Consider the following 21,452-nt stretch of genomic DNA (forward strand, 5'->3'; position numbering starts at 1 on the left):
GCCTATAGCACATTACGGGGGTCATGATTGACAAGTGAGGGTTCCATGGGGGGTTTCGTGGGGTTGGTTTGGGTTATGATAGAAGATTGGCTAGCTGGTACGCTGCTAGAATGGGTCGGTATTCTGTAGAAAGTCAAGGGCAATAAAATCTTTTAGTACCTGAGCAATGTGGTCTGGAAGGCCAATGGGAAACGCTTCAATAAAAATACATTAACATGCATTTTGTTTATAATCATTATTATTAGACTTATTATAAAGCATGAAATACACTGCGGTAATTCATTATTTTGCAGACTTTGTTGATTAGTCATATCAGTCTAAAACATAAAAAGATGACATACAGTGGTTTCCATTGGAAAACTTCTCCAGTACTGGGTTAGGTGCGGTACCTGATACTGCAGGTCACCGTGCGTTACTGGTCAGTTGCCACGGAAACTTATTTTTTTAAAATCATGCGTTCACTACATTTGTGAAAAATGCCCCTAATAAACCATGTTCTCAATACACAAGGTTATTTCCATGATTATAAAATAGCCTGAGTAGTGCAAGAAAACAAAAGCTATTTGAGTATAATGCTCTTTATTAAATGTACCACTATAAAAGAGAAGATTAAAAAACATATATTATGTATTTTGAAAACAAACAAAAAAACCTAATACCCAACCAACACAAACTGTTTTGCTCTCTTTAATTACAAATGTTCCCTCTTTACAATTCTCTTTACAGTTTTTCCTACATAATGTATTTATTTCTAGAATTATATAACTTGCTATGAAATGTGCTAGGCATCAGTCTCACTCTAGTAGGCTGTTATCAGTGCTGTTCTCTGAAGAGGGTTAGTACAGTAACACAAGTGGGCGTAAAATGTCATTAGCACTCTGGCTCTTGTAGTTAAGTATAAAACTCATGAAATTTAGCATGCATTTCTGTTAAATAAGTTAAATTAAACCTGCGTCCCACAGAATGTTATGTAAATCTTTTATATTAAAAAAAGTTTAAAAATTAAATTCAACTAAATGGATATTGCGGTTTGTAAGTCACTGCATGTTTTATGAGAAATACACACATTTTCACTGGTGAGCAATTACTGTAGCTTGAGGAGAAAATGTTTAAATGGCAATATTAATGATTTATTTTTTATTTGGTAAAAGGTTAAAAAAAAAAAAGTGAAAAGCAAAATTTATCACTGGGATTGCTGAATGACTCAAAACCATTACTGTTCTCAATAATCACACAATACTCAGAGTTGCTTAAACTGGACCACATGCTGTCAGTGCCTGCCATTGTAACTTAAGACTAAAAATCGTGGTAAACTGATGCACCAATGTATAAATCATTAAGCCTATCACACATGATTCAAAGACATCATGCTGTGCTACATGTGTCATCTTGTGAATGGATAACAATTAAGTGTCTACAATTAGATGACTTGCACAAACCAGTTTTAAGGATAGTTGAAGACTTCTAAAAATAAAATGTAAATCATTAGATAATATGTATCACTTGCTTATTTAATCGTATTTAACTTCCTTGTGGCCTTGCTCACATTTTAGTCCATGATTAGTCTTATACCATATGACACAATGTATTTATTCATTATGGAATGTGTCACCTTGAAGAAGAACATGAATACTTTCAATTGTAAGATCAACAACAATGATGTTTAACAAGGACAAGGTTCAAACTCTGACTGTAGAAATGCACCATTATGCATATATAGACTTTCGAGACGGAACATATGCGTCTGCAGCTGCTTGCCCTGAAAGAAGTTTCTAATAAATGCCTCGGGACAGTGAAGGTACTGAAGGGGAAAGCGCTGGGGATGATCACATCTTGATCAATTGAACTAAAGCACTGAAAGGCAAAGAAAGGAAGGATACACTCTTTGGGATAGTCTTATCATATCTAACTGAATCATTCAGCAGGTCCAACTAGAGGGTTCTCCACTTTTGCAGATGGACACACAAGTCACAGAGTGGAACAACAAGGAAGGGAATAATATGGAGCATGATTAGGAATGCAGTGCTTTCTTGCATTTCAAATCTTTCCAGTGGTGTAGTCGAGGGTATACACAGGTAAACAGCATTTACCCACTTTTAATTTGGGCAATATAGCGTTTACCCACTTCTCATGTAAGGGATACAGAGTTTACTCATTTCTACTCTCCTGTGATATACAAATTCTGGGTAAGACAGGATATTTCAACGGTGAACGTCTGTGTTGTGTTGCTGCGCGTGTGACTGACACCTCAGAGCTCTGTTATAACTGTGGCACGAGCAGGGGGGCGTGGCCACTGACCTGCATGTTCTTTTTGTGTGTGTGAGTGTTCTGTGATTGGTTGTTTATGTTCTGTTAATGTTCCGTTAGGCACACTGGACCTGCAGGGTGGTGCTAGTAGCCTTCAACCTAGCCCGTGAAAGGACGCTCACAGAACTGTTCACGTGAAGCACACTGTCAGGTCTGTGACTGTCCACAGAGGGGAAATAACTGTATGTGGGGGCTCTGGTTGGCTGAGGGTTAATAACAATGTATCTGTTCATGTTTATCTGCTCAATCTATCTGTTGAACTCCAAACAGGGGTGTTTACCCACTTTTTGTATTCAACACTACAGCACTGAATCTTTCCAATTACAATTCCTTACTACCCAGCACACTGTGAAATGTGAGCCATAAAAACAAAGCCATGCCTTGTTTCATGTTTGCTAAATCAGTCCTGTATGTGAAGTAGTTCTGCATGAACTTAGCACACAGGTTAGAGCTGCAAATACAGATATACACTCGCTATAGCTTTGATATACAGTAAGAACAAACATAGATATGAATACCAGTGTGTGTTTGTTGTAATAGTATGGATGTTTTTTTTTCATCACTATCATATACATGGCCAATATAATGAGCAGGCAAATAAAAGCTGTTGCAGCTATTTGTTGGCATAAACAAGCAAGACCATGTCAGTAAACAAATTGCTGTTCTTTGGGCTCTGATGTTAATAATCTGTAGATTTTTGTTACTAAGCAGCGAATTGTTGGCAATTTCAATGTGCATTAGCACAATGAGTCAAGTGGGAACAGCTGCCTTCTCAGTGAACATAAGCACTGCCAAGTCAAGGTGTCATGTTTGTTAATTACAAGACAAGGCAATGCAGGTAAACCGAGCATGATTGAGTCTGAGAGCAAGAGGAACAAAGGTTGATAACATGCACAATCAAAGGACTATGTTAAGAACACACCGGAAAAAAGAATATTAAGTATTAGACTCTCTTTATTACAACTAACAAAGAAAATGGCCTCAAACTGGTCCTAACAGTGTCTCCAAGTTGGAAGAGACTGTCGTAAAGTGATTGTAATGAACAACTTTCAAATTAAAAACCCTCTGCAACCAATAAAACAATGCCACTGTCCACCATGGATTGAGTAAGTTGACAGCTTATCTTCATGGTCTATGTACAGCATTCAACTGCATTGGTTCTTTGTAGTTGCACTGCATAATAGAGCATAGCTTGTCCTTACCGGGTATGAGTGGCAGGGTCAAGACGTAATGAACTTACAAGAACACAATTCTTGCTCTTCAGTTTTGTAAGGCATTACACATTGTTGTGACAAATAAGAAACAATGGAATAACTGAACATACTCTGGAAATCTCTTTAATAACAAAAGCACAACTACGACGCTCAATCACAGTGGCTTTTCTCTATTGAAAAAATGATAACATGAAATGGAGAATTGATTGCATCCAATGATGCAGTGGCACTCGGGGGCCAACGCAAGGTTAACTAGCCCCCTAGGCAGAATTTGAGGTGGCGCCCCCTCCGAGTTCAAATTAAAGAATGTGTATTGCAGCGGTTTGGTAATATTTTCTTTGGAGAAACTAATGTCAAGTTCATACAGATTTTAATAAAGAGTGAATTTAATAGGTTGATCAATAAGGTACCAGGTAGTGTGTGTGTTGTTTGTTTTGATGTTTGAACGTTGGAATTAAGTGCAGTGTTCTAGGAGGCTGTGTGGTCCAGTGGTTAAAGAAAAGGGCTTGTAACCAGGAGATCCCCAGTTCAAATCCCACCTCCTTGTGCTCCATCTTTCGGGTGAATTGTAAGTGACTCTGCAGCTGATGCATAGTTCACACACCCTAGTGTCTGTAAGTTGCCTTGGATAAAGGTGTCTGCTAAATAAACAAATAATAATAACATGCATGGGATGTACAGTAATTTTGACTAATTGTTGATTTCTGATGTGTGATGTATAATTCCACGGGGGCACCAAGTAAAAAAGAATTGGGAAGGTGCAGCTTAATTAAAAAATGGTTGAAAACCCCAGTGTATTGTATGCTTAAACTCCATTAGTTACCAGTAAATTGTGGTGAATAGCTTTAAACTATAACATATTCATATGATTATTATTCATAATTTATGCAAAATATTAAGGGATGTTAATAATGATTCCGGTGAGGCTGTTAAAACTCTTTCCTAATTAATTCAAGCAGATCTATACACTAGGTACAGATACCATCGTTGTTCTCACTCCCTTGTGCTCTATCTAGCCTAAGATAATCAATCCCTGAGTCGATCCCTCAGGCACGGCAAGTCAAATACTGAATTAACAGTGTATAAAGAAAGGCTGTGTGGTCTGGTGGTTAAAGAAAAGGGCTTGTAACCTGGAGGTCCCCAGTTCAAATCTTGGCTCAGCCACTGACTCACTGTGTGACCCTGAGCAAGTCACTTTAACCTCCTTGTGCTCTGTCTTTTGGGTGAGATGTTGTTGTAAGTGATGCATAGTTCACACACCCTAGTCTCTGTAACTCACCTTGGATGAAGGCGTCTGCTAAATAAACAAATAATACTATACAAGTAGCTAACATTAACTGTTCAGAAATGACAGTAAATATGATTTCACTAGTAACATATTACTTTAACATATTAAACATTTCCCATAACAGTTCTTACAGTAACGTCAATATCATTTCCGAACTCTCAAAGACTCATTTCAACATCACCTCCGACCCTAATTTACCTGATTTAATTAAAAAACAAAAAAAACAAAACAAAAACAAAAAAAAAAACAGTCAATATAATGCTTTCAATTGTCCAGCCAGGCACAGTGACAAACAGAATAAATATTATCGTTAACAAAAAAAAAACATCAGTTCATTCCACTCAACGCATGGCTTTTCTCCAAAACACCATTGAAAGTACAAGGCCTGTAATAAATACAAGCTTATTGGCTTTGCATTGCAAAAAAGTGTCCTCTCTAAGCTAATAGTGATAATTTTATTACAGATATGACAGCTATCTCAACTAGTCTCTTAGGCACCAACTACAAAGGAAAGCTATATATAAAACACTAACCCCTTTGGAAGTTATAGAAGAGCTCTATGCTGCAAATCACGATAGTCATGACTTACACATAGATGTGAATTCTGTGCAATACCCATCCAAGGTTTTTTACACTTTGTAATGGTGTCTGTTTTTCACTGTAATTCATTTTATTCCATGTTTTATATTCTGATCCAAGCTCAGATGTGCCCACACAACCCCCACACACCGATCTATAAAACAGTACTGAATTGTGGTACAAACCTGAGGCCATACAGCACTGTTCCATCAGGATGCAGCCGGATCATTCTGTTTTTTACTGTGACACCGTGCACAAATGATTTCTTGTCATTGAGGAAGTAGGTATCAGGCACCCACAGCTGATCTGCAACTCTGTTGTCTAGCGTCAGGTTGAGAGGTATCCCAGAGTAGGAGAGCCGTTTGTCCCTCCAGGACTGTTGAAAGTACATTGTGAGAGTATAATCCTGGTCAAGGAGAAAAAAAAAGAAAGTCAAAAGAATATAGATATGTGTGGCGGAGTGTCCCGCCCCTATTTATTATTATTTGTATTTTTGTTTCCGGCGCGGGTAAAAGCGCCGCGTCTTTTGTTATTATATTTAAAAACCCCGTGAGGATGCATGGCTGATCAGCTACTGATTATTTAACTAGCTGACAGTCATGCATCCTTACCAAACGCGTGCAGACTCTGGCCGGGGGATAATAAGATAATTACCAACTAGTTAAATCCCTCGGCCAGAGTATATAAACCAGCAGCACTCTGCACTCGGGGTTGAGAGTGTAGAGGAGAGTACGGGAGAGCGGAGAGAGAAAAAGCAACATTAACAAAACAATTGCTAAGACGTGCTGGATTTCCCAGCACATCACTTACTTGTTTGTTTGTTCATTCGTTTGGCCCTTGTGCCCTTTTGTTTTGTGTTGTGTTAAGTTGTTTAATATTTTGTTTATTAAATACGCTGAGTGCACTAACACTCAGCTTCAACCGCCCATCCACTGTTTGGTTTGAGTTACTTCCTGGTCCGTGACGTCATCCACATCACCACTGCGAGCCAGACTGTCACATATGGTGTCCTGCGTGGGACAAACAACGCCTCCAACAGCCGGACCAGGATTGAAAAGTGCGTTTTTTTTTGTTTGTTCGTTTTTTTTTTCAAATTAAAAATGGGGAAAAGTAGCCGGAGGAGAAAGCAGCAGCAGCAGCAATAACAGCAGCAGGAGGCGCAGCAACATCAGCCTTACCTTGCCACACTGGATATCTGCCTCACCTGCCTGAAGGGTGAGGAGTGGTGCTTCGCGGTTGGTGAGGTTGGGCACGTGGCACCAGACCAACCCCCTCCATGGCAGGAGAAAGAGGAGCCAGAGCGTCCAGTGAGGGAGGACCTGCATCCTCCAAAGAGGACGAATGCACTCTCCTCTGAGGGAGTCTGGGACTGGCTGGTGGAGCCGGGGAGGGATTATGAGGAAGCCCTCCCTGCAGTGATCAACCTCCTGTGGGCAAGAGATGGGGAGCGCTGGGAGGCCTGGGAACAGCAACACCACCCAGCTTCCCTCCCAGACATCGCAGCCATGGTGTTCAACTACCTGGCTGCGGATATGGGAGAGACCCTGCTGCTGCCATCTCCAGCATCAGAGGGAGAGGAGCCATCGCTGCCGTCTCCAGCGCCAGAGGGAGAGGAGCCATCGCTGCCGTCTCCAGCGCCAGAGGGAGAGGAGCCATCGCTGCCGTCTCCAGCGCCAGAGGGAGAGGAGCCATCGCTGCCGTCTCCAGCGCCAGAGGGAGAGGAGCCATCGCTGCCGTCTCCAGCGCCAGAGGGAGAGGAGCCATCGCTGCCGTCTCCAGCGCCAGAGGGAGAGGAGCCATCGCTGCCGTCTCCAGCGCCAGAGGGAGAGGAGCCATCGCTGCCGTCTCCAGCATCAGAGGGAGAGGAGCCATCGCTACCGTCTCCAGCATCAGAGGGAGAGGAGCCATCGCTGCCATCTCCAGCATCAGAGGGAGAGGAGCCATCGCTACCGTCTCCACCAGCAGAGGGAGAATGCCTGCTGGTTTCGCCTCCACAGCCTGGGGAGGAGCCCGAACGTCCTACGCCCGAGTGGGAGGAGCCCGAACGTCCTACGCCCGAGTGGGAGGAGCCCGAACGTCCTACGCCCGAGTGGGAGGAGCCCGAACGTCCTACGCCCGAGTGGGAGGAGCCCGAACGTCCTACGCCCGAGTGGGAGGAGCCCGAACGTCCTACGCCCAAGAGGGGGGAGTCGGTGCGTCCACAGCCCAAGAGGGAGGAGTCGGTGCGTCCACAGCCCAAGAGGGAGGAGTCGGTGCGTCCACAGCCCAAAGAGGGGGGAGTCGGTGCGTCCATAGCCCAAGAGGTGGAAGTCTGCGCTTCCACAGCCTTAGGACCCAAGCTGCAGTCCCAAGAGCCAGAAGGGGAGGAGTTACAGGCTCAACCCCCTGAATTTTTCTGGGGGGGAGAAGGGCAGGATGCTGGTGTTCCCCAGCAGCCTCAATTTATGCTGCTGAAGGGAGCACGGCACACACCAGCCCAGCCGCCACAGCAGAGGGAGCCAGCACCGCCACAGCCTCCCTCTGAGTGGCCAGCATCCGCCCCATCGCCTCTGCCTCCACCACCACCAGGAGCAGAGCAGCAGGAGCTGCCTCTGTCTCCACCACCACCAGGAGCAGGGCAGCAGGAGCTGCTTCTGTCTCCACCATCACCAGGAGCAGAGCAGCAAGAGCTGCCTCTGCCTCCGCCACCTCCACCAGCAGAGGGTGAATGCCTGCTGGTTCCACATCCACCGTCGTGGGAGGACTGCTTGCCCCTCCCACCTCCACCAGCAGAGGGTGAATGCCTGCTGGTTCCGCCTCCACCGTCGTGGGAGGACTGCTTGCCCCTCCCACCTCCACCAGCAGAGGATGAATGCCTGCTGGTTCTGCCTCAACCGTCGTGGGAGGACTGCTTGCCCCTCCCACCTCCACCAGCAGAGGATGAATACCTGCTGGTTCCGCCTCAGCCGCCGTGGGAGGACTGCTTGCCACTCCCAGCTCCACCAGCAGAGGGTGAATACCTGCTGGTTCCGTCTCAGCCGCTGTGGGAGGACTGCTTTCCCCTCCCACCTCCACCAGCAGAGGGTGAATACCTGCTGGTTCCACATCCACCGTCATGGGAAGGACTGCTCCTGCCCTGCCTCGCACCACCCAGGGATGCCTGCCTCGCATCGCCTGGGGCTGCCTGTTCCACATCGCCTGGGGTCGCCAGGGATCCTGCTTCGCCTGGGGTCGCCAGGGATCCTGCTTCGCCTGGGGTCGCCAGGGATCCTGCTTCGCCTGGGGTCGCCAGGGATCCTGCTTTGCCTGGGGTCGCCAGGGATCCTGCTTCGCCTGGGGTCACTACACTGTGGTCGGAGCCCCACGGAGGGGAGCTGCCGGCCATGAAGAAAGGGGGGGAGGTCAGGAGACCAGCTCCCCCAGCCGCACTTTCGCGGCCGGAGATCATGTGGTCAGAGCCCCACGAAGGGGAGCTGCCAGCCATGGAAAAGGGGGGGGAGGTCAGGAGACCAGCTCCCCCAGCCGCACTTTCGCGGCAGGAAATACTGTGGCTGGAGCCCCGTGAAGGGCAGCTGTCAGCCATGAAGAAGGGGGGGGAGGTCAGGAGACCAGCTTCCCCCGCAGCAATTTCGCTGCAGGAGAAAGGGTGGCCAGAGCCCCACGGAGGGGAGCTGTCGGCCATGAAGAAGGGGGGGCAGGTCTGGAGACCACCCCCAAAAATTTTTTGGCCAGAGGAGCTGGCCGGTGCGCGGGCCATTGGAACACTACGGCTGTTTGGGTGGGAGGAGGACATCCCACCGTGGCCGCCACCTTTGGCCCGTTGCTGCCCCTGTTCCTGCGCCGGGACTGCTGACCGGGACTTTGGGGACTAAGGGGGGAGGTGGCCGAAAAGGCCATGTGTGCTGCGCACAAGGGGGGGCATGTGTGGCGGAGTGTCCCGCCCCTATTTATTATTATTTGTATTTTTGTTTGCGGCGCGGGTAAAAGCGCCGCGTCTTTTGTTATTATATTTAAAAACCCCGTGAGGATGCATGGCTGATCAGCTACTGATTATTTAACTAGCTGACAGTCATGCATCCTTACCAAACGCGTGCAGACTCTGGCCGGGGGATAATAAGATAATTACCAACTAGTTAAATCCCTCGGCCAGAGTATATAAACCAGCAGCACTCTGCACTCGGGGTTGAGAGTGTAGAGGAGAGTACGGGAGAGCGGAGAGAGAAAAAGCAACATTAACAAAACAATTGCTAAGACGTGCTGGATTTCCCAGCACATCACTTACTTGTTTGTTTGTTCATTCGTTTGGCCCTTGTGCCCTTTTGTTTTGTGTTGTGTTAAGTTGTTTAATATTTTGTTTATTAAATACGCTGAGTGCACTAACACTCAGCTTCAACCGCCCATCCACTGTTTGGTTTGAGTTACTTCCTGGTCCGTGACGTCATCCACATCACCACTGCGAGCCAGACTGTCACAATATGTTATATGGATTAAACCACAAGATTGTATGTATTTATTTAGTTTTTGCTTACTGATTAAAAGGACAGTATTGATTTCTGTCATATCCCGACCATTTCCATTATCAGGAAAGCAGAAAAAAGATATAATACTGCTGGAGCCTGTTTCAGAGATTGCTAAGGCTACCTATCAATCATCAACTGCCACTTCAATCAAGCCTTTCTATGATTCTATACAAGGATAGTATGGGAAGGGTTGAAAGGCTGCTTACTGATCAGGGCACCTATGCTTTCTCTCCTGGAAATAACTTTCGGGGTCCGTTTTGATGAAACACGGTAAAACACAAACATAATTGTGAAGTGTTTGCGTGTGAATGCACTGTCCCCTTCATGTTGTGATTTTGCAAATGCATCATTTGAAAAGTTAAAGTATTTAAATGACCAAAATGTGATTTGTTGATTTAATAAGAATATTTTTCTAAATATTATGTGTTTCAACATGTTTTTTTTTTTTAAATAGCAGAATTAGTTTATGATACAAAACGTATTTAATTTAACATAAGTGGTAATTTGAGCATCCTATTTAACAAATTTGATTATGTTCCTTTTATTCTCTGACTTTTTAATTATGAGCAAACAATGGCTTGGTTTACATGCACTTGAAAATCGACTCTACAGTCATGACTGTGTGACGTTGTCACGTGAATACATCGTGAAACAGCAAAAGGAGGTCCTTTTGGCAGCGCGACTTTAAGGGCAGGGTCAATCACTTTCTCACGATAAAAATAGCTGTAAAACCCATGTAAAACGGAGCAGGAATCGTGCTTGTGGCTTACGAGGTTTCAACAGTTCTTCTGACTTAATATCACGTAATCTCCAGAAGAAAGGCTGTACAAAACACAAACTGTACATTTCTGGACTACTTCAACACTAGAACCGAGGTATGACACAGGCCCGGTTTTTGGGATGGAACCGCATAACAGTCTCGCGTTCTGATTGGTCCATGTCTGCCACATGAATATGTCGTCACACGAGTGGAAAAGCTTGCAGGCATTTTTAACATTGTAATCAGAGAGATAGAGAGAGAGAGAGAGAGAGAGATCTGCTTTCCAACACCTTACCATTAAAATATAATGTGGTATTACGCTGTCCTGATATAACAAACTATGGGTAATTACTTTATTATCATGTTATGCACGAATGTAAGAATTGGCTTTCTGTAATGGCGTACTTTTTAGCATATATCTATAATCGTTTACGCCATATATTTTAATATCAAATATATGTCTTCCACACTATTACTGTTTTGTTAGAGGATGTATTAGTTTAGATCTAATGTAATCACAGTTGTACATATAGACTGCCCATGTTTTCATTCACGTACCAAATTCTGGGCCGCTTTGGTTTTTAGATAACGTCCCAAATTCTGGGCCGCTTTGGTTTTTAGATAACGTCCCAAATTCTGGGCCGCTCTGATAACATACCAATTTCTGGGCTGCTCTGGTTTTAAGATAACGTCCAAAATTCTGCATTTTCGAATGCAGGCCAGTTTTTGAAATATTCTGCTTAGCTGACAGCCGAGTTTCTAAGTCATGCACGTACAGTTTACCATAAACTGGACCGTTAATTCATTTAAGAGTAACCCTTAGTACATGAATCAAAATTAATGTATTTTTTACTTTCCCCAGAAAACATTTAGGAACATGGTATACCAAAAAAAAAAAAAAGGACATCTCATTTGCTTATGTAATGTCCATCAATATATAGTGAGGCATAGGGGTTTATCAGAACTTCTGGGTTTAAGAGACCAGTACCCTTCAACAACTTCAAATAAATCCTATTGTATTGTATTAGACAACATTTCCCTTATCTGTTCCTGATAGTTTATACTGTAAGTCAGGGGTTTTCAACCTTTTTTTTGAAACTGTACCCCCTCTATCTGGAGGTTTCAGTTCGAGTACCCCTTTACAATTTTTAATAATGGTACCTTACAATAAAATGGAGAATAATCTGATGACCCCCCCTGTTTATTTAATAAATTTGTGTGACAAACTGCTGGTTTAGGACAGAACAACAAACAGTAGGCTTAATTCTTAAAACTTTTATTATTATTATTATTATTATTATTTATTTCTTAGCAGACGCCCTTATCCAGGGCGACTTACAATTGTTACAAGATATCACATTATTTTTACATACAATTACCCATTTATACAGTTGGGTTTTTACTAAAGCAATCTAGGTAAAGTACCTTGCTCAAGGGTACAACAGCAGTGTCCCCCACTGGGGATTGAACCCATGACCCTCCAGTCAAGAGTGCAGAGCCCTAACCACTACTCCACACTGCTGCCCACAAGTTTAACTACAAGTATTTGGATGCACAGAATTAAAAAGACAAGTATTGGGTTCGGAGCACACCTATTTTTTTGTAACTTTGACGGCCTTTTTTAAATTTTGACAGCCTTTTGTAAAAGTGAAGGCCTTTTGATACCCAGCATACACGGCAATACCCAGCAAAGTTATACACTGATATTCTGATAGCACAGCAATGAAGTTTGTAATTGGTTGTGTTCCTCAAATACACAATAAAAAGTGATATTTATAGGTTATACAGTTATACAGCGATACAGTGGTTTCGGACATCTAAGAACAGGTACTGTGAGCATCTGGATTCATACCCAGAGGTACTCTGTAGCCTCCTAGGACATTCACAGCTTGTTTGACACCCTCTTGTAGTTGCCCGTTTCTGCATATAAAGCAAAATGCTGTTTGTCGATCTCTCTTTTTTCTTATAAATCAGTATTTGCAGGAATCATTCCAAAAACACTTGAATCAGTTAGGGACTACCAATCTGACACTACAGGCCTTTAAATTGCAGTACCAATTTGCAAGTTGCTAAGTGGTTGCGTTCCATCCCAGAAACCGGGCCTGTGTCATACCTCCTAGAACCGCCGCGGTTATACTCATACCTACAACCGCTGGTACATTTTAAACACCATCAATATTAAAATGAAAGACAAACTATCAGATACAACTCAAAAGTTTTATTCAAGCACATCAGATCAAACATCTGCACAGCCAAAACACTGTATTTATATATACACTGTAAACATAAAAGGGTTAATTTTCTAACCTACCACATATAAAGCACTACTTCAAAAAATGAAAAACTATAATAAAATAAACATTTCAAAGGAAACTTGTGTGTAAACAGGTACATGAACATACAAAACTGTAAAAAACAAAAGTAGTTTTTAATCTAAAAAGAAAGTAATATGATTTATCTTGCGTGTGTGTCACTCGACTAGCGGGCTTCTATTTTGCATAGATGCCTGCCGGAACGTTGAAGTGCTTAACTGTGAATTATATTTTAAATCAATCCGTGCATAAATACCGGCTTTTTCCCTTAACATTCTAGTCTACAAATAATCTGATAACATAAAATGCTACTTAAACATACTTTCTGACACTAGTCTAGAGACAAGCAAAATCATGCCTGTGACAGGACATCGTAAAATGACGGCTCAATTCGCAGCTACTGGACAGCAAATCAACAGGAAAAACATGATTGGTCCTGAATTCTGTCATCAGCTGAATGCAAACAACACCCTCCCTCAAAACCAGCCAGTTAAACTACCAACCCTGCTTCAGTTCTTTCCGCACCAGCCAATCCACTCCCTGCCAGCTTGAAGTTTCGAGTCTGCCGCAATACTACTGAGACTATTCAACAACTGTACATGTCCCGATAAATTATAATAAGAAAGAGTAAGACCCCAATAAATAAATATGTTAGCCAAATAATAATTTCTCTACGTGTATGTCGTTTTTCTATTATAATTATGTTACGGACTCTTCCTCAGCGGAAGGTTACCCGGCTAAATATCAGAAGTTCAAGGTAAATATAGGTTTTAAAGTTTTTTTAAAAGATAAAATAAAGAAATACATCGTTTTCTAATAGCGATAGAGCCCTCTAGATGCGGGCTCTACTGTGTGGTAGATGACCTTGACTTTCGTTAGCGCCCTCGCCTACGGCTCGGGACGCATCTACCACACATGTATTGTAAAAGGCAGTTCTAATGTTGATGAAATTGAACTTTTTAGATGTTCCACAAACACACACACACACACACGCACACACAAATATAAATTCTAAGTAGTAAAACTTGTAGAAATTATATTTTATATAATTTTGTGTGTGTGTGTGTGTGTGTTAGAAAGGTAATCAGACAAACAAGCAGCTAATGCGTGTAGTAATTCAGAATGTGCGCGACAGCACGTGAATGAATTCTCTTGTTAAATGTTTTTATCTTCATTGCAACACATGAAGCTCTCCTCACGATATTCAGAGTCCTTCTTTTCCTACTTAGTACGCAGACACGGACATTTAAATATCCCCTCCCCTAAATGACTATGAATTGAGTAATCTGCATTGGTACAGACAGAAATTTTTTTTTTCTAAATCAGAACTGCATTACAAGGCATTTCCTGAAAAGTATGGCAAACAGGTCGCGACGAAAACTGTCATGACTTTGCATGTAAACGCCACCAATGAAGTCACAACCCTGAATTCACAGGCTTTCTCCCACTGCCATTCTTTCTGTATAAGCCATGTGAGAAACCACATGTTCCAGTTCCCCCATATCCATGGAGAATGCTATACCTTATTAATTTTAAACATAACTAAACCCAGGACAAACAGACGGAGAACACAAAACTTGACTCAGAAGAGTGGATCCAGCACAGCCAAGCATATCACAGATGTAATCTGAATGTATTACATACCCATGGTATTTGTGTAAATGTAAGAAATTATATCTTTGCTTTACTACTACATTGCGAACAGGTCAGATGCAGACGATGGTGGAAAAAAGACGACAGTTATATTTCTGATGGCTTTCATGGCCTACTTCTGTTTCACAGATTTCCTTGAAAATCAATAGGAACCAAGTTTCTATTGTAAAACACATATACGCTGACCTAAATAGCGAATAGAAGTGCATGACAGGTAAGATTTATGGAATTATTTCATTAGCTGTAACACCTTTGCGATCAACTGGTGATCAAGACATTAGTTTGAACACCCGATAAGTGGAACCCGTTTAATCCTTGTTTGTATTAGTTCAGTTAATACTAAAATAAACCCTGTTTGTGCCAGGATACCCTTAGCTAATAACTATGCATATCCAGTTATTACCTGCCTAACCTTGTCATTAAACCTTGTTAAATCTAGTATATCCCATTAGAAATCAAACATCATACAATCACCAAAAGAGCCGGTATTTTATATGTCAGTCAGATTATTTATAAGGAACTGTCACTGCTGTTTTGTCCTTTGATATTTATGTTCACTTATTCAGTATGCTGTTGAATTTCCCCTATAATACCTGTCAACTAATGTCACACTCAACAAAGAATATAGACAACTATACCCACCCCTAAAAATGGACTTAAATCCCAATACATTGACCTTTTATATCAGAGGTAAAGCTAAAGATGTCATTCAAAAGAAGGCTTTTCTGACTTCATAATATTCTGCAGGAAGCTGAAACCATAGAAACCACAGTTTGTCAAGCAGCAACACTGCATATTTCAGGTTGTTGTATAGACATGTTTAACCTTGGAAAACGAGCAGATTACCAAACAAAGAACGGAGCTGTACTGTGTAATTGATGTATTCTTAATAGGTATTTGAGTCAACATTTCAATTAAAAAGTATGACTCAGTGGTGACTGATCTGCATGGTTGATTTTGAAGTCCAGTAAACTAGCTTTTTGTGCATTGGAGGATAATTGATAATGGACACCAAATAAAATATCAGCAATTTTCCCCAGCAAAGAAGCATTTTGATATTTCTGAATAACAGACTTAATGACAGTTTCTTCCACAGCTAAGATCCTATTAAGTGTCAGGTTTCCTGGTGTGGCTCTCTGTCTTCTCCTCACCCCCTCTATACACGTGTACCTCAAGGATCAGTCCTGTTGTAATCCTAACTTGTTGCATCCTAGTTCATATTGTATTTTAGTAGTGTTATTTGCATTTACTGGAAACTATACTGTATTTAAATATTAAGCTTGCATCCCTTTACTGACCTGTAACACCTGTAATTCACCTTGGATAAAGGTTGCCAAATAAATACATAATAATAATAATAATAATAATAATAATAATAATAATAATATATTTAAGCATTAAAGTCCACTGCAGTGGACATTATCTTACAGGTAGAATGCCCTCTAAAAACTAACAGGACTTAATAATCTTGTGTTCAAGCAGGCAAGCAATCCAGTCTAACATATAATGGAAAAACACATTTATCAATGTCTTAATGGGTACTTGTCTGTCACTTTAAACAATCAGTAATTAATGTACTACAAAGAAGAGTTTTTATAAAATGAGACCAAAGATTCAACATGAAGTCTCTTTTGAGTTTTTCGTAATGGACACTGCAAGGGGGTTGTATTGCTTAAAAAGACAGAGAGATTGACATGTTAATCATGTACCACACAATTATATATACAGGGATGGGAAAAGGAACACTATGACAAGTCCTTATCTTCACAAATCTCTTCAATTATTATATTTTGAGAGATGTGCTGCCAGCGGGAGGGTGCTCAGCAGCCAGCCAGCAAACCTGGATAATTACAGTCTCATACTGAAGTGGATGAAAACAAAAACACAGAGACATCTTTGTGGATAGCCTTCAGAGACAAAAAATAACAGACCATCCTGTTTGCTTTCAGTGCTGTGAGGGAAAACAAATCTTTTGGAAATAATAAAATACAGTAACATATGAATGAGTAGTTTTTTTCTTCCACTGAATCTCCTTTACCTGTCTATTGTCTATGTTCTCCATACATTGTGTCACAAGAAGGCTTCCACTGGACTGTATGGTGTTAATAACTCACTGGTTTTATTATAAGGACATAAAGGAAGTATCAATTGTAATATTCAAAGAATATTTGGAAATATTTATTTATATTAAAGAAAAACGCACAGACCAGTATGGAAACCATTCCGCAGATATTAGAAATCCACAGGGCACGCCTTCCCACTCCTGATGATAAGTTGGCGATAATGTTTTATATTAAGTTCTTAAGCTTACATATGCCGCAGTGCAAAATATCCTAAATATCCTATCCTTACATCATCCCTAATTGTCTCTAAAAAGGTAAAAAGGTGTGTTTAGTGTCAGAAAAGCAGACTCTTACCAAGTACTGTTGTCATTATTTTTCCCTGTCCATTGGAACATTAGTGTTGGTGTAACTTGTATGGGGAAATGGGTTTATTATTTGTGCATTTTGGAGTTGTATTGTTTGATTAATTGATTGTTTACACACTGGTGCTCGATTTGAGACTTGCTGCCTAGGCATGGTTGAGAGGAAGGGCAACAAGTGATTGGCTGTGCTGGTCCTCAGTCAGCAGGTGGGCGGGTCTTGACTGAGTGTCCGTCAGCATTAAAGCATCTGGTGGGGATTGCTCTGGGCAACTGCACCACCATGCTACAGAGGGGAGCTGCATATACTCAGGAGGAGAGAGTCCGCGCTGCAGGAACTACAGCTACGCAACCCTGAAATGCAACACGGTACTTGTGAAGGCAATGCCCAGCCAAGGCCGTATGAAGCAGCAGGAGTCGTCGTATGAATACCGGCTCATAAGTAGGTTAGTTTAGGTGATTGTGATCCCAAGTAGTGTATAGCGAGGGTTACGTAGTGTAGCCGGTTCCTGGAGTGGGACGCCTCGTTCAGTAAGGCTAGCACTCGCCCTGTATGGCACCTTTTATTTGTAGTTTTTGTACTGTGTTTATTTTGCCTTTTGTACAGCCTGCTGTATGTGTCCTCTGTGTGCTACCATCATTGGTAGCGTCACATGACCCATTTGCTTACTTTCTGTTCTTTTGTGTTAATAAATCCTGCACACCTGAGCGGTGTTTCAACTCCAACTCCCATGCATGTCATGCATAACAGCGGTTACCAACACACGTGACACAATACCGTGTCACATTCCCCCTTTATCAGCAGAAAACGCATCTGTGCTTTTCAGTGGAAAATGACACCTGTATGACACCTGGGTGCATGTAAACTATAAACTATTCTATCTATGCAGACTGTTGTTACAGAGAAAATCAACATATCTGTTTTATAATAATGTCATTTCTATGAAATAAAGGGCCCTTTTACGAAGCAAAGACATATTTTCAGAGAGGAATAAAATCATTTTAACAGTATAAAACTAGCAAGACACTACCCAGAACAAGAGTTATTTTGAGCTAGCTCTTAACATTCCTGTTACCTGTGAAGGGCCGATTTCTTTGATGTGATCCATAATTGCTATCCTTTGGCTCCTTTAAATGACACCACATTACACATGCCTCAATCCCTTCATTTCATATTCACCACATGTCAGCAGTCTTTTATTCCTTTGTATTGCTGCCTCTGCAGCATATCACAGTCCCACTAGATGCAATTCTAAACAATAAAAAAACAAGTTGAAAACCTAATTCTATAAAGGTTGAAGGTTGAAGGTTGAATTTAATTTTTCATACAGATAAAACATTTCGCTTAGATTTCAACATTTGTCAAAACTAATGTCCCGCAGCTTTCATTTGAAGTGAACTTAATAATCAGGAGGGTTGAAGATCAGGGGGGAACCTCTGTTCCTGTTGCCAAGCCAGTTATCTCTTTTCTCCTGCAGACCCCATGCAATGAATATTATCAAGCTGCTAATCCCTGGAGCAAGGGCCCAGCCAGGTAAGTTTCCACTGAGGCTCACTGGGTCAGTGGTGGTCAATGAAGATTTCCTTCCAAATCCAAATGGATCCCTGCTTCCTGTGGGTCCCCAGCCAAGACTGGCAACATGGTACCAACTTTATCTTTGAGCCAGAACCATGCTTGCCAGGCTTTCTCAAGGTTAGATTATTGGTGTGTTTTTAAATAATACCTTTATTCATTTTAAAACAGCAGAATACATAATGTCTTAACTAGGGGCTTAGTTCAGTTAACATTTTATTTATTTTTATTTTATTTTATTATGTATATACAAATAAGTATCAATAAATTGCATGACATTTTCATCTCCCACAAACACCCCTATTCACATAAACAAAATACCACAGACTCCTTCAAATAATATTTTGTTTTGTTTAAAAACAAACAAAAAAAAAACTTTATTAGCATTTCAGGTGTGTAATTTGGTTTCAAGCACATTGACATTCCAGGTGTGATAAATTAATGTGCATGGTTAGAGACGGTATCTGACCGACATGAGGCAGCTGAACAAGTTCAATATAAGTGGTTTGTAACAGGAAGTCAAAAGGAAGCAACACTACAAGATTTTTTTTTTATGGCTTAGGAAATAGAAATGTCAGTTACCACCCCAAGCTGTTGGAGTGACACTTCTACGACCATTCTCTCACACGACAGCCAGCCCAGGTTATTTAGTTAAGGGTCCCCTTCACGTGGACAACAGGACTGCAGCCAATCGCAGACATGCATGTGCAGGAGAGCCCCCATGGGTATTGATGGACTGTGGGTGCATTGAGTGGGGGGGTGGGGGGTGGGTGTTACCTGCCTGTCTGTTAAACTCTTTTATTTATCCTGTGTTCGTTATTGTTAATTGCATTTATTTTATTGAACTGCTCGTTCTTGTAAAATAAACCGTGCATTCGAGACCAGAATACCTGCCTGGATTGCGTCCTTTACCTCCAGGTTAAAATATTATTTAAGTAATCCCATTTTTGCTAACAATATTTATTGTAGGCATGCACTTTTTTTTGGAAATCTATAGCCATTTTATTGCTAAAATAAGCTGATTTTTACTGTTAGTTACCTGTAGATTTGTAGAATGTTTGATAAAAGTGAAACTTTACTAGCAGTGGTATACCACAGAAGCACATGTTTCAAAATATATTTTCTTTATGTATCTAATTTATTTTTCTACATGCATCTTAATAGAAACGTGTATTATGTACTGCTTAGTATCATAGTAAATGTGAAACAATAGTTAATGCCCAATTGAAAGGTACTGTGTTTTTCACCTGTATTTTTTTCATCATTTAAAGGGTTTAGTGTACTGCAGGTAGTTTACATGTTTAAAAACATATTTAATCTGGGTAGCCTTCGTACAGCAAATGGGCCATGCAGCATGAGACAATTTTGAGGGAACTTTTGCTGGCAATTGCTGAAGCAACTCTTTAACCTGACATGTTTCTCATCCGTTAAGCATAACTATTAAACACTCAAAGGTGCTACATTTAGAAATACTAATATAAACTTAATAAATTCAGTGACAAACATTTTGACTAAAAGTCTTTCTCAACGTCTTTAATGTTTCAATGCCAGCGATTTTAGTATTTCATGACATTTTTACCAAGCTGTTCAAATTCATATATATTTTTAAAAAATTCTAACTCAATTTCTAACTGTGTAGTCATGGTCTCTGTGCTATGCTTGAAATAATGCTGATGATTAACTATGTTGACTCATTCTAGGCATTTAAACAGTTCAATAAAGTTGTCTAACCTTTCTTTGTTCTAGGATATATAGATTCAATTTATATCTATAATTTAGGCCTTTTAGTGGCATTAGTCCAGTTGCTTTTTGCTTGACTCTTGGTATGTTATTTCTGTAATGCAGTGACTAAAATTGAATGTATTATTCTAAATGTGGTCTCGTCAGTGCATTATATCACAGCTGATATATGATATGCAGCATTAAGCATTATGGGATAAAGTACCACATCTGAAGCTGATATTTGTCAAACATTGGTACTGTGGAAGACTCCTAGACATCGTAATTTAAATTAACAAGAATACGATTAGAATTGTGTCACCGGTTCTCAGAAGTCAGTAGTTGCATTTACTGTAAATATGACACTTAAAAAGGTAAAATACATATAGCCACATTATCCATCTTTAAATATGAGTGATTATAGGATCAGATTCAAAGTGCTCTAAATGGAAATAGACACAGAGATGCCTACGATTCAAAAGTGACTCAACAGACACAAACAATGATGGCCAGAAACAAACCAAATCAAGTCCTATCAGAAGCAGTGGTCTTCACAACCAGGATAGTAGAAATGATGCATTAAAAAATGTAATACTGATTCTACATTTTATTTCTGTTTAATTAACACATTCCTGAAAAAGACAGAACTTCAGAACTGGGCAGACGCATGTCAAATGAAATTTAATAGAGAAAAATGTAAAGTATTGCATGCAGGCAATAAAAATGTGCATTATAAATATCATATGGGAGATACTGAAATTGAAGAAGGGAACTATGAAAAAGACCTAGGAGTTTATGTTGACTCAGAAATGTCTTCATCTAGACAATGTGGGGAAGCTATAAAAAAGGCCAACAAGATGCTCGGATATATTGTGAGAAGTGTTGAATTTAAATCAAGGGAAGTAATGTTAAAACTTTACAATGCATTAGTAAGACCTCACCTAGAATATTGTGTTCAGTTCTGGTCACCTTGTTACAAAAAGGATATTGCTGCTCTAGAAAGAGTGCAAAGAAGAGCAACCAGAATTATCCCAGGCTTAAAAGGCATGTCGTATGCAGACAGGCTAAAAGAATTGAATCTATTCAGTCTTGAACAAAGAAGACTACGCAGCGATCTGATTCAAAC

At 41.0% G+C, this 21,452-nt stretch overlaps 1 protein-coding gene across 1 annotated transcript in view; it reads right to left on the bottom strand.

The window, feature by feature from the left end:
- LOC117408712 (gamma-aminobutyric acid receptor subunit beta-1) overlaps positions 1 to 21,452 on the bottom strand; it is a 100,270-nt gene that overhangs the window by 44,358 nt on the left and 34,460 nt on the right. The window contains exon 4 of the mRNA XM_034013957.3: positions 5,574 to 5,794. Coding sequence (XP_033869848.2) covers positions 5,574 to 5,794 — 221 coding nt within the window. The remainder of the gene's footprint in view (positions 1 to 5,573; positions 5,795 to 21,452) is intronic.

The sequence above is a fragment of the Acipenser ruthenus genome, chromosome 2, assembly GCF_902713425.1.
Source record: "Acipenser ruthenus chromosome 2, fAciRut3.2 maternal haplotype, whole genome shotgun sequence".
In the NCBI taxonomy this organism is placed as follows: Eukaryota; Metazoa; Chordata; class Actinopteri; order Acipenseriformes; family Acipenseridae; genus Acipenser; species Acipenser ruthenus.